Raw genomic sequence first — 14,853 nt, forward strand, 5'->3', positions numbered from 1 at the left:
TCTGATAGGAATAATTAATTAGAGCCCTCAGTCTCAGCAAGAACAAGGGAATTTAAACTTATGGCTTCTTTCATTTTAACAATTTGACAAAGTAAAGAATGAAAATGTCCTAAATTGTAGCCTTAAGTTTACAGAATGCTTAAACTAGAATAATAGTGTGTTTGATTTCAAATTCTTTTGACTGTGATTAAGGTCTATTTCATAAAGAACACAGGAATAAAGTTCCAAGATTTACAGATGTACTATCTTAGGCAGACAGTAGTTATGAGAGAAATCCTGACAATGTGAATTAATAATAGGTGTTATTAACCCATGGATTAATGGATATTTATGGTAATACAGACTCCTTATCTTTTCAACTGAAGGATTGTCTTTCCTTTTGGAAGATGAATACCTGATTATAAAGAAAACATTGATAAAAAAAGGATTCACTTTGGTCAAATCCGAAATCCATCTAGTTTAGTGGTGGAAAACTTATGGCACACATGCTGCAGTGGCTGTTTGTTATCATTGAAAGCTCAGAAGGTTTGTCATCACTAGATTCTAGCCTATAAAGTGAGGGATAAATTCTAGATAAACCAAATTCTACAAATCCAATAACTATGTCAGATCTTTCTACTGTTTCAAGGAGGTTTTCTACTTTTTTATTTCCACTTACGTGGGGCAATAATGTAAATGGACTCTCAGTATACTAATAATTAAATACAAGTAAAATATTTTATATGTATCAATAGTAATACTCAAAAATATATTTATCATGACATCTCACTATCTGAACTAAAAGCCTTCATAGAAGGACTGTATCATTTTAATTGTCAGAATCTAAAGTATTTATGGAGAAGTGACACATGTGGCATTGAAATTTTTAAAACAATAATGACACTTAGGAAATTTGGTTTCTTTCAAAATTGCTATCGTTTTGATGACAAAAATACCCACCAAAAAAAAAAAATCAACAACATGGACGCTATTTGCTCATTTTTTGAGAACTTTGTTTCAAATTGTTAAGCAATTTATACACTGTCTGAACACATAACAATTGACAAACAACTTGCATCATTTAGTGGTTGTTGAAGGTTTTGGCAATATATCCCAAATAAACCTTCAAATATGGTATAAAAATATATACCCTGGTAAATACAAAGACATTCGTTGTTGTTGTTGTTTGGTACCAGGATCGAACTCAGGACCTTGTGCTTGTGAGGCAGGTGGCCAAACCTCTGAGCTAAATCCCCAGCCCAGTTTTGGCTTTGATTTTGATTTGGCAGTTAGAATAAGACAGGTTACTTAAATTTGTAAGGGGCTAAGCTTATTCAAAGTTGAGCACTGGTCTTCATAAAGACTGGAGTATTATACTCTTAAAATTATATTCTTTTTGGAATCTTGACCAAAAGCCAGGATATTTATGGACCTTTTGCCATAATGGCTCAGAAACCTTGTATTTTTCTTCAGCTTCATGAAACAGGCTAAAATTCCATTCAATTTCTCAGTCTCTGAACCTTCCTTATAAATGTGCAAATGCTGGATGAGAAAGTGATGTTGGTTTTGTTATTGGGTGGTTCCTTTCAGAAATGGCTTACCAATTAAATGTATTCCAGGTCTTTCTCACCTTGAACAAAGAATTGAATGAAAAAAAAAACAATGCCAAAAGTTTATTTGAAAAGTAGGTGTGAGGAAGGAACTAGCCCTGCAGAGCAAACTTGGGCCAAACAAGAGAGTAAAAATAAAATAAACCGAAATAAAAGTGCACCCTGGTTTGGAAGACATAGGTCGGGTCACCATAGAGAGACAGGATAGCAGGCTCCTCGTGGCACCTGTGTGCTTATATGTCATCCACATCTCCTGGGAATCCTGGGGAAGTTCTATATATGGGGGTCCTGAGAAGCAGTGCTGTGTAGATCCTGGGGTTCCACCATGCCTCTCTTCCCAGCCATCTTAAGCCATGCCATTTCCTATCTCAGTTTTACTTCTGTGATTTTCCTTCTCTGGGATCTTGTCTTTCCTGTCGTTACTTTTTGATATCTACCTAATGCACTCATCAGATGCTTTTCACAAATTTTTCTATCTTTCCTGCTTATTCTAAGTAGTAAGAATGTTACTATGTGAGTTTATCTGCCATAACCAAAAGTGGAAGTCCATTCATTTTAAATAATATCCTCCAAGCATGAAAAAAATGTAGCATTTTTTTTCCTCCTTATATATGCCAAGCACTGACCTATATGCTTAGAATTGACTCTCAGAAAGACTATGAGGTAACGACTTGTTATTTACAGAAAAGGAAACTGCAATAGCCAGAGAGGGTAAGAAACTTTCCCAAAATTATGGGGAAAAGATTCAACCAAAGAAATATAATTCCAGAACCCATAGATCTGACCACATATTAGCCTGCCTTCTGGGGAACTCCCTTGTCAAGATAGCTGAATCGGTTCACTCAGTTTGTTGTCCTCCACTGCCATTCCTATTTAAGGATCATCATTACAGAACCATCAAGGTTGGAGCACAGTTAAGAGTGGTTTGCCTTTCTGTAGCATTTATCTTATTAATTTTTTTAAAGATGAAAAGAAGCTGTACATAGTTTAAAAGAAATGGATCTTTTCTAAAAGAAATGAAATCAAAAGCCAAATTCCCATTTCCTATTCTATTAATAACTACCGATTACTCGAGAATCTTTATATCATTTTGAATTGCTGCTGAATAGCTTGATTACAACTGCTATGGGCTGAAATTTCTTGTCTGTTGATAATCAAAGAAAGAAACTACTGAGGCTCCATAATTTCATTCCAGCAGTGTTAGAGACGTGAAGCAACTACATTCCTACCAGTCCTTGATGCTGTCTATCTCGGCCCCCCATCATGTTTTATCAGTCACACTTCCTATCCCTTATTTCATCTCTCTTTACTTGACATATTTTTAAACTCACCATACTCTAGAACCAGGTACAAGCTGAGAGAGGAAGTGATTCTCTGTGTCTATTGAAAATTTGATTACTTTTCTTTCACCACCTCATGTGAGTGACACAGAGTCAAGGACATACGGTGGTCATTAGGTGACCCTACAGCAATTCTTACAAAATCATGTGGTTCTGCTATATGGTAACAGGAGGAAATCCTACAGAATGGATGCTAGCCCAGGAATTAGCCCATTCTCTCAATTTTCCTGGTTCTATACCTTACTGTCTCCTTCAACAGCAAATTTTAGAAGAGGTCAACATAAAGAAGCTTTACTGTTATTAAGTATGGTCACTTTTTAATTTATTCCACCATTTAAGTATTTAAGCCTAATGTTCCTCAGTGTAACATTTACTGCCTCTGTGGGAGAGTCCGTAGTTAAGTAATAACCACTACTAATTAGCTGTAGGTTTCAATGGGGCCCTTTAAAGCATTTTATAAATTTCTTTGAAGACTGTTTCTCTTATTTAAACTGTAATGAGCTTTCATTTATGGTTATCAGCTTGCAAATATTAAGAGATGAACACTTGCTAAAACAAATACAAACATATATATTCATACACATATATATTCATACAGAATAAAATCTTGATTAAAAACTTTAGGAATAATTCTAAGGAAATGTAGTCTTGGAGTATTTTATATCATAGCTCTTCTCCGTATTTTAAATACATGAAGTATTACTTTTTTTTTTTTTTGGTACTGGGGATCGAACTCGGCTCCTTGCACTTGCCCAGCAGGCAGTGAAACCACTGAGCTAAATCCCCAACCCTGAAGTATTACATTTTTATCTACATAGCTTTATCCAAGATCTATTTCATTTACATGTTTGGATGTATTTTGTATTTTAGTTAGTTATCACACATATAAAATCACCTGACATTTTAACTTTTTGTCTATGTGCCATAGTGTAAGAAAATGACAAATTGAATGGAACTCCCTTTATTATGTCATAATAACAAAAACTGTGTTAAAATAAGCACATAAATTTAAAGTAGCAGGGGAGCAAAATCAGTGCCCTGATTGAAATAACTTTGAGAGACAGGAAACTTGTTGGGTGTTAGCCCTGCCATTATCTGGTCCTGTTGTTGCTGAGCAACTGATGTGCTCTTGCTGGGTGCTTTTTCTTCACTTTTGCTTGCCAAGCCTCACTTCCCCTTGTGCCTTGATGACCTTGAGAAGTTTACTTCATTAGGATGTGATCTTTCCCATTATCAGGCCCTATCCAGCCTCCCTGCCCTGATTCTCCATAACCAAAGAGCTCTTTTGTTCCTGCAGTTAGAGGAAGGCCTGATATGGCTCATGTGTGTCCCTCACAGCCCAGGCATAGTGCCTCCTTGATCTCCTTTCTTTTCCCAGGCCATTTTAGGCAAGCTCCCTTATCTAGCTCCTGTCCCAGATAAAATGCCCACGTGGCCTGGGACTTGACTCTCTTGTTAAATCAAGTTGTACAGGCTTCCTTAGCCAGGCTCCTGCTTCAATGCCTTCTTTCTGTGAAACGTAATTTCCAATTTGTGCATTTTTTTTACAGTAGAGATCTCTGTGATCTTTAATTCAGAGGTCACAAGGATTGGGTGTGCTGTTTTGTTGTGTGTTGTGTTTGTAAAATGAATATGTTGCCAACATTTAAATATTAGAAGATTTCAAATTAAAATATTCACTTCCACTTTTCTTCTTAAAACATTGGAAGGCCTGAAAGCATTTGGTGTTGACTTCCACACAGCAAAAATTGGTCAGAAAATGTACTCAGAATGTGCTCATCCATTTCTCCCTCACCAATTGCGTCTTTTATACTCTAGGTCTGCACTAGCTTATGAAGAGATGAAGTTTGAAGTCCTTCTTTGAATAAAGAGACTGACTTTATTTATCAACTTCATATTTTTATTTGTCTCCTTTCAGATTTTCTGCAGCATATGATTGTGGACTCAGAAGTAGGAGGGGAGGGATAATGTGGTTTATCTTTGGATTATGGATCATCTCTGCATTCACATGGTCAAATGTATTGTTCAGTACCTGGCACATGAAAAAGTTCAATAACTATAAGCTAAAACACAAATTAAAATATTTGAGTGGATCATTAACAATATTCAGGAAATCAAATAAAATTTTTATATATTTAACTGAAACTTATTCCAATGTAGTTTTCAGGCAACTTGGCACTAGTATGTTTTACTTTGTGCTGTTGTTGTTGTTGTTGTTTTAATAATAAGGGAGCTTGACTTATTTTTTTTTGGTACAGGGGAACGAACTCGGGACCTTGCGCTTGTGAGACAGGCGGCAGAACCACTGAGCTAAATCCCCGGCCCTTGACTTTTTAATATTTGATTATTATTAGATATATTAGAATGGTAGATTCTCTACTGAGTAATGCAAAAGTCAGATCAGACATTGAGGAGGATGAAGTAGGAAGTTGAATGCAGTTTCCAGATAAGAGTGGGTAAAATAAGCTAAGAGTGGGTTTTAGTGAGCTTTTCTTGTTGTTTTTAATATTAAGTGATTGGACACCATATTGCTGATTAGCGAGTGAACAAAAATGAGTTTGGAGTCATTCTTTTCCAGTTAAGTCTTGATATGCGTGTGATTGGAGCTTGGGAACACATACCATACAATCAAGCTCTTGCTGAGATACTCTGCTGCCTATTAGACAGATAGCAGGAGACATAATGGAAACAAATGAATGTTTTGGCAAGATTTGCAGGGCAAAGCAAAGCAGAGAATAAAATTCCATTACCTCTGATCCAAGGGGCATGCTGTTATCTCCCTGTCTGAGAGGCAGACTGGAAGCCCAGGGACTGTGCTCTCCGCCCCTGTGTCCTAGAGAATGATCCTGCAGTGTGAGGTCTAGAGCAGCTTTTGTCTTGAAATCTTCATCTGGAGGCCAAAGGACGCTGCCCTATTCTTGCTTACTCCAGATTAGCTTTTCCTGCCTTACTTTTGTCTAGCTGTTGCAAGCCTTTCCTGATTCTATGCTTAATTGGCCTCAATATATCATTTGTAGAAAAGTTTATACCTAAATAATAAACTTAAACTTATAGACTAGAACAAAACTTAAAATATCTCTTAATAGAAGAATTTATGAAAACCTCTGTAAGCCAAAACAGAAGCATATTTTGATGCTGTTAATGTTCTTTTCCCACCTATCCTGTAGAACTAATGTAATTGTAAAGCCAATTCTTCAGAATGTATTGTTCCAATCATGCAGAGGCTCAGTTAAATTTAACTTTGCTTTGAACGCAAAGGTCAACTGTTATAGGTACTTGAATATAGTGAAGATACATTTTTTTAAACACGCCTGTAGTTCTGTAGTTCCTGACATTGCCAATTTGGATGACACGGGAGAAATTTTGAGGATGCCTATAAGTGTATGTGTTGAGGGATAAAAAATGGCTTTTTACAATCAAAATTTTTAGGGTTTTAGTACCTTAATATTCCCTTGGCGACAGTTGCACTGACTTGTATACTTCATATCCTCATACGCACAGGTGATCATGACAATATGACAGACCCCACTCTTGTGCTAATTTTGTCTAATACTGGCTATGATTCTTTACTTTCATGATTAGCTATTTTTCTCTCATTGCTGAGACAAAATACCCAACACCCAAAGTTACAGGGGGAAAGATTTTTATTTAGCTCACAGTTTGTAGAGGTTTCAGTCCATAATTGGCTGACTCCAAGGCAGGGAGGCATGGCAGAGACCAGTTCTTGGCAGGCAGAAGATAGCAAGCAACAAGCAACAATTACAGCTCTTTCTCTCCCTTATGTCTTATCCAGGCTACTTAGGCTGGGCAGCACTCACACCCTTAATCCTAATGCCCTTGAGCCTAGTGTTGTACCATGAATCAGTCCCACCATCACACATTGTAGATCCAGCCGCCTGTGAAACAGCCCCTCTGATGACTGCGTGAGGCTTTGAGGGGACATCTAGACACAGCCATGACAATTTTAAAGTGTTTGTTTATATATAGATACAAACACACACGTACACACTTAGTGTGTTAATCAGCTTTTTATTGCTGTGACCAAATACCTGAGAATATCAGCTTACGGGAGAACAGGTTTGTTTTGGCTCTCAGTTTCAGTGGTTGCACTCTGGTCAGCTGGCTGCATTGCTCTTAGGCCTGTGGGAAGGCAAAAGTGTCATGGTGGAGGGAAGCTGCTCACTTTATGGCAGCCAGAAAACAGAGACAGAGGTAGAGAGCCAGAGAAAGGGAGGCTGGAGACCGGGTATCATCCCCAAGGTCATGACCTCATGACCTCTTGACCTCATGACCTCATGACTGTTCCCTTCAACAAGCCCCTGCCTCCTCTGTTTCTCTCTTCCCACCAATGCCACCCAATTAAGACCTCATCAATGGATTAAGCCACTGATGAAGTTAGAGCCCTCCTGAAAGCCTCACCTCTGAACTTAGGAGATTTTTGAGGAACATGTTGGATCTGAATTGTAACACACACACACACACACACACACATCCCCGTTTCATTGGTAGTAGTCAAAAACGAGTTCATTTTTACTGTGGCTTTTAGCAGTCCTCTTAATTCATCTTAATAGTTTCTATTTGTATATTGACATGGAAACCTGCAGGCAGGCCTGCTTTGCTCACACTAAACTCAGCCCGGTAAGTCACTTGACTGTCTTTGAAATGGTGAAGTGAAAGATCACAGTCCAAGATGACAGAGGAAAAATGATACAACCATATTAGACGGGGGAAGGCAGATACCTTTCCGTAGGAAATATCTGAGAAGACCTGGAGTTGTTCATCATTTCTTCATGAATCTTTGATTCGATTCGGTGTTTTGTTTTGGTGGGTTTTTTTCCAAACCCTGGGACACAATCATTGCACTGAAGTCTTGAACATCCTCATTTTAATACTTAAGTAGGACAAAATATCATTGTTTTAGGAACCTTGCTCATGAGCTCTATGACATTGTAGGGGAAGAATATGAAGCGAATGGTACTGACATAAACCGTCTTCCTCAGCCCCCCTCTCCTGGTCTTCTCCACTTCTGTATTACTTCAGCCCTGCACTTTGCAGCTGACAAGTTGCTCTCTGCAGGCACAGAAGACTCCCTTCTTACAGACTGGGAGGTGATGAGCCCCAAGGCTGCACAACAAAGCATTCCCGACGGAACACACAACTCCGTCTTTCCCACTCCTGAGACTGAAAGTCTTGGTGGCACCCTTTGCTCTTTTCTCTCACCCTTCTTACCAAACCCATCGATGTGTTAATACCTACACCACCCATCTCGAATTCATTCTCTTGTTCCTCTGCCACCTCCACCACACTAATGTGGACAAAGCCGGCCATCTTTACCTCCACAACTGTGAAATCCTCCTCCTAACTTGTTTCTCTGTGTCCTTCCTTTTCCCTCCTTCAGTCTTCCACCCAGGGCAGCCAGAATGATTTTATTCACATGTAAAGGAATTCCCTTCCTCTACTTAAAACTCTCCAAATCTTCTTACATTTCTTGGAATAAAATCCAGTGTTATTGCCTGTTATTGGCTCTACCACTCTTCACGTCCTTTAACACTCTTGTAATGCTGTAACCATGAAGATAATTTCTCAACTCCTAATGCATAGCAAAGGCCATTGAGTGAAGCCATTTGCCTGTGCTGACCCTCTAGTACCCACATGGCAAGCTCTGTGACTTCCTTCTCATTTCTGCAGGAAAGGGGTCTTATCAGAGACCTTCAGTGGCTCATCTTATTGGGCCCCCTTCTCTTTTTACTTTGTTTCATTTTTCTTCTTAGCACTTACCATCTTCTCGCCTAATATATTTTTATATCTTCTTGCTCTGATATCTGTCTTTATTCTCTAGCTTGTAAGCTTCATGAAAGCAGGGTCTCTGTTTTGTTCTTTGCTGTAATTCCACTGCCCATGATAATACAGAGAATGTTTTCAATTAATATCTGATGAATGAATAAATGAATGAATTTTTCTATCTCATCAAAAAGCACAGCATAGAAAGTATAAATGCCTTTTGTGGAAAATAATTTACATTTTTCTTAGAAATGTATTTCTACTTTATACTGCCAATATTATATTAAGACTTATAGTAGAGGTATTTACATAGCAAATAGGAGTGGCTTGTCAAACACACTACTTAGAAGTCATTAGCTCATACATGGTACATTTTAAAACTGTCAGCCACTTGAAATGCATTCCTTGGCTGCAAAAGATGGCTTTAACTTACTATTACTCTTTTTGCATACAGGTAGAATATTTCACTCAGATAATTTTTGTTTGGGTCAATTTACTTGTTGAAAGCATTATAAGGTAAAATCAGTCTGTACAAGGGAATAACAATTTGAGGTTTGAAGTGTCCTTAAAAATCATCAACAATGATCTTCTTAGAGGGTTAGTCAATGTATGATGTGATAATTTTCAACCATAGAGACCTCAGTACACCTCCAAGCTACCCATTTTGTTTTTCAATGGATTTTCTTAAGGTAAAACTAGTTTACATCTAGGTTACTTAAACACATTGGTCTTAGGCTTTGGAATCCACATATGAATGAAGTAGAAAATAAAGAGATACAGATAATCGTGGTTTAATGACAGAGTTCTGTTCTTACAACTGGGTCATTGATTGAATTGGTCACTGAATGAATGTATGTAGTATGGACGTTACAATATTCAGAACAAAGAAATGGTCAAGAAAACTCCAACCTGATGACTTTGTTGTTATTTGCGTAATTCTTACATGTACTACTGTGATGTATAACAATATAAAAGTAGCACTGTACTGTATTATACAATCAGCACAAATTACAGTACTGTATAAACAAGGTGTATTATACCCAAAAAAAAGACATTGAGGTTCTATAAATAAGATATACATAACCATACCAAAAAAACACTAGTCATCAATCCAAGCAGCAGGTCATTTGTTCAAAGAGGGTACCTCAGTCATAAGTCTGAACGTTTATGAAATAGGTAGGTCATTAAACAAGGAATATCTATACAGAAAATATTTTTAAAGGCACAGAAATGAAACTTTTTGACTGGAATATTCCAATCTTTCAAATTTAATTCTATGTAGAAAGTTGTTTATCTGATTCCCAGAAAACTAGGAGGAGAAATACTGTTTCATCTTATGTAGAAACACCCACAGAAAGTTGTAATGGTCATTTTATCTAAAACAGAAAATGTATTGGTTGGTATAGCTGTGTAACAAATCTCCCCAAAATGCACTGGCTTAAAATAATTCCATTTCTTATTGGTGAAGTTACCTATGGATTAACTTGGTGGCTCTCTTGCTCTGGGCTGGACTCTGCTAGTGACTGATCAAGGATAATTTTTGCTTGAAAGAAATCATTCCTTCATCTGTCTCAGCTATATCTTCAATAGACCAGCAGGGTACCATCTCCTACTAGAGGGAGAGGTCCAAGAAAGGGAAGTGAAACCTGCAAGTATTTTCAAGCATCTATTTTTGGCTTTATATTTACTGTTGTCCTTTTTTCCTGGACTCAGAGTGAGAGAACATTGCAAAGTTAGAAGGCAAAGTATCCAGATACAGGGAGTGCATAGATTGAGGCCAATAGTGTAATTAATACAGTACAGGAAAAAAAACAACAGTACAGAAGAGGGTTGGACCTGGAAATAAAATACAAAGGAAGGGAATGAAAAGAAGAAAAGAGATGGAGAAAGAAATCAAAAGAAAGATGGCTAGCTACAAAAACAAAACAATATAAAAAAAGGTAGAACACACAATCTAAAAGGAAAAATTGCTGGGAAGGCTGAAAGGGCCAAGATACGTGACCTGAAAAGCAAGGTCTGGTAAAAATATATAGTATTTATAACAGTAACCTTCATAATGATGTAGAACTCATAACAGCATGGACTCATAACAACAGGATTTTTAAATTCATGGTAATATAAGCTCAAGTTCTGCTGGGAGTTTGAGAAAAGAAGAAATACAGTAAATTAACACAGAGTTATTTAGTAATGTATTTTGCAACTTGAGAGGAAAACTGCAGTCATACATAATGTAAGAGAATGAAAGCAAGTGACAGATGCCATTGACAAAGCTTTCATACTTCTCAGCAGACATCGAGTAGCACTACTTTTTAAAAAAATATATATGGTTTTGACTGTTTAGGATGGACAAAATAGAACTTTAGTTGAGATTTTTTTCCCCTATGCTTTTCCATCAGTTTTGCCTTTTATTTTTAACTATGAGTCTAACTAAAACAAAAGCTATATTCATAGCAGTACTCCTCAACCTGGAGTATACAACTGGGTAATAATAAATAAAAGAAGTACAAAAAGAAAAATTTATTTTTATTCATGATTTTGGAATTTCCAGTCCAAGACTGGGTGGGCCCATTGCTTTGGGCTTCTGATGGGGGTGCTGGATGACAGTGGCAAGGAACATCTAGTTGAGCCAAACTGTCTGTCTCATCAGCCAGGAAACAAAAGGGAATACAAAGAAATGGGGATCCCACAGTACTCCTGCAGGGCATGCCCCCAATGACCTAAAGACCTCCCATTAGGCCATGCTTTCTAAAGGCTCCACCACCTCTCAGGACTACTATCCTGAGGTCCAAGCCTTTAACACATGGGCATTTGAGGGTCATTGAACATCTAAAGTATTAATGCCCATTAAGAAAAGGGATTGCATCTATTAATATTGAGTGACTTTAGTAAGTCACTAAATAAAACATATCTGACTTTCATTTAGCAAATGAGTTTTTAGGGACAGAAATCATGGTTTGATTTTATTTTATGTGTTTCTGTCATTCAAATATCAGAAAACTTCTTAAGGTTGGTTAAGAACCATCGTTCAAGAGAGACCCGAACTAGTACAAACAGGGAAAGTATAATTTTCCATTTATTTATTTTAAGATTTTTGTACAGATTTTAGAAAGAGTAAAATTTCTTCTTAATTTGTCAAATTCAACAAAATAACCTTTCATTATTTATTTATTATGATGACATCATGAGAAAAAACAAGTTGTTCAGCCTTGTTAGATCTTCATTTCACCTCAGCTCCTTCCTCTGGTATTACGATGCTATGTATTATGACTTACACAGTATTGTCTGATCAAATACATTATTTAGTAAAATACTCACAGTTTCCCACAATCTGCTTATTCTACCTAAAGAATTTTTGGTGCATTTATTCTACACCTTTTCTTCTTTGGCCCTTTATTTATTAAAGATAGTTGTATTCTCATTTTTATTTCCATAAAACTGGTAATAAAAAGCAATCTTATTTCCATTGGAATCTTTTCCAAATCTAGGAACAAAATTTCCAAGTGATTGTCTTATTCATAACTGTTGCACCATTTTTTCTACATTCTCAATGTGTCCTAATTATTTTAATGTGCAGCTATTACAAGTATCTGTTGCATTCAGATTTTTTGTTTTCTTAATATTCGAATTTAAGAGATATGACTTTGAGACATCCTCTAACACTTTGTAAGTTTTCCCTGTGTTTCACCTAGAATGCTGAAGTTGAACATTCATGAACAATTTCAAAACTTAACTACATATAAAATCAACCCTATTTGACTAATATATGTTAGTCAATGGTAACATAGTTAAATATATACTTAGTAGTGCACGATTTTTTTTCTAAGTTTTATATCTTTAAGCCTGCTTGTAAACAAGGATTTTCTTAACTTTATGAAATAAATATAAGATAAAATTTTCTAGGAAAACAAATAGTAAGAGAAGAATCTCTTACTGCTTACAACCAGCACAAGCCTTCCATGCAACTAATGTTATTTTGAGATAACTGTGCCTTTTTTCTGTGATATTTCTTCCTCCCTCTCTCTTCCCTCATCTCTATCACCTGATTTTGTTTGTCAAGCCAGCTGATCACACTTCCCATCCCTGACTGAGATTCAAATCTAACATCTAGTAATTTGCGCTTTTTTTTTCCAGATTCCTGTCTTGGTCACAGAGATAAGTTCGACCAATCACCCAGTGAAAGTGGGGCTGTCTGATGCATTTGTCGTTGTCCACAGGATCCAACAAATTCCCAGTATGTAGAAGAAGGGTAAATGCAAAGTGTGAGCTTTCTGTGGGGGTACATTTCAAGAACACTGGCCTCAGGCAGGTGTAATTTTAAAAAGAATCACTTAGCTAATTGCTGCTTATTTATCCTACTGTTTGGGTTGTAACTCCTATTGGGATAGGCTATCTCCATTACTCTTGATCCAGTAAACTTGGGTAAAGAGAAATTAAGGAGCCCAGCCCAGAATGTGTAATTTGGGATTCCTTGGAATAATTGGCTTGGTTGAGTAGAGATAATTATGGTATTAATATGAAGAATTTAACACAGTGACAAGAGTGTTTGGCTGATAGGAACATGACTTTTGATGTTTGTTTACTTATTTTTAATAAGTCTATCAGAGGAACAGCTTTGTGCCATTTTATATCAAACACTTGTGTAAAAAATATTTGGGAGTCTAAAGGAAGATGAAAGACAAATTAGAAATTCAGAAAAATAAAAATGTAAGTGAAGCTATGCCTATCAGAGAGGACATCTATTTCTCTTTTTTTGTTGTTTTTTAGATCATTTTTACCTATCTAATTTAGTTTATATTTTGCAGAAAAAAATGTAGGGCTTTGGACAGTTGTTCATCATAACAGAAAATAAAAATGCTTCTGAGGGTAAAGCTCACTGGTGAAGCATGAGGGAGGCCATAGGTTCATCCCTAACACACACACACACACACACACACACACACACGGACACACATACACACAGACAAAAAGAAAAGAAAACCAGAATATTCACTACATTTTGTAGTAGTTCCAACCATGTAAACAGCCGTCTTTTGAAAGCTTCTGGTTCTTAAACATCCTCTTTACTTTCAGAACATTCCTGAAAAAGGCATTAAGGGTTTGGCATTGGAGGGACTTGTTTGTTTGTGTCCTGAGTGTGCTTATTTAAAGCAAGGAATAATAATAAAAGGCATCCAAAGATCAGATCATTTCTTTCCTTTTTGTTCGAAGTTCTTTTTCTTCTTTTCTTTCATTAGAGTGGTAGACTTAATTCATCACATGTGTATGCTATTTGCTCTTGACTTGAGCTGATTCTGTCTAATTATGACATCTCTCAAATACAGAAAGTTAAATGGAGTGGAAACTAGACTTTTCAGAGCAATAGATTGGCTGAAATTGTTAGAAGGGTTCTCCTCCCTGAGAATGGCATGCATATGGGGCAGTTCTGTTTGTTGAAGATCATGCATCCTGGAATGGGTCTCTCCTTCTTAGTTGAGAATTTGTGGGAGGTAATATTAAAGGCAATTGTTAAATCAAAGCAGATTTTCCAGAAACTAAATTGTACGGAAAACAAAGCAAGGATATATTAGTATGTGTAGGCAACATAAAGGCCCCCTGACAGAACTCTTAAATAAGAGTCTGAGCCCTGGGAGAGCCAAGGTTGGCTTCTGATGGAGGAGGAGTGTTCTCACCTTCTCCCTTTCAGAGGTGTTAAATCAAGCATGGCCTGAGTCAATTATTGCACAAGTAAAAGGAAACTAGTTTTCATTTGTTTGTTGGTTCTTTTCATCCCTGGAAGAATTTTATTTGCAGCTTGCTCAAAAGCTCACTTTGGTGCACACCGAAGCTCCAATGTATCATTATTTACAGAAAAAGACACAGCAAACTACAAAGAATGATTTTATACATGTATTTTAATTTGCAAATTTTGTGTCAATACATTCTCCATGATCAGACTTTGCTTAGATTTCAGGGTGCCAGGATGTAATTTTAGATCCCTTGTTATGCTGTAAAAGGGTAACTGCTAAGGTTTAAGGGGCAAATATCCTTCACGATATCAATTTCACTAAATAAATTGGCAAAGTTCTTATGAATTTAGAGAGCAGATTTTGTCTGAAGTTTGGAATTCAGCATTCACCTTAAAAATATTACTGAAACAGAGTTCA

The 14,853-nt window shown here is 36.8% G+C and overlaps 1 protein-coding gene across 1 annotated transcript in view; it reads left to right on the plus strand.

Moving 5' to 3' along the window:
• Positions 1–14,853, plus strand: part of Plxdc2 (plexin domain containing 2) — a 429,295-nt gene that overhangs the window by 311,163 nt on the left and 103,279 nt on the right. Inside the window, exon 7 of the mRNA XM_004859945.3 lies at positions 12,842–12,941. Coding sequence (XP_004860002.2) covers positions 12,842–12,941 — 100 coding nt within the window. The remainder of the gene's footprint in view (positions 1–12,841; positions 12,942–14,853) is intronic.

This window comes from Heterocephalus glaber, unplaced genomic scaffold (genome assembly GCF_053883595.1).
Source record: "Heterocephalus glaber isolate CG9 unplaced genomic scaffold, H.glaber_assembly_v1.0 deba00000768, whole genome shotgun sequence".
In the NCBI taxonomy this organism is placed as follows: domain Eukaryota; kingdom Metazoa; phylum Chordata; class Mammalia; order Rodentia; family Bathyergidae; genus Heterocephalus; species Heterocephalus glaber.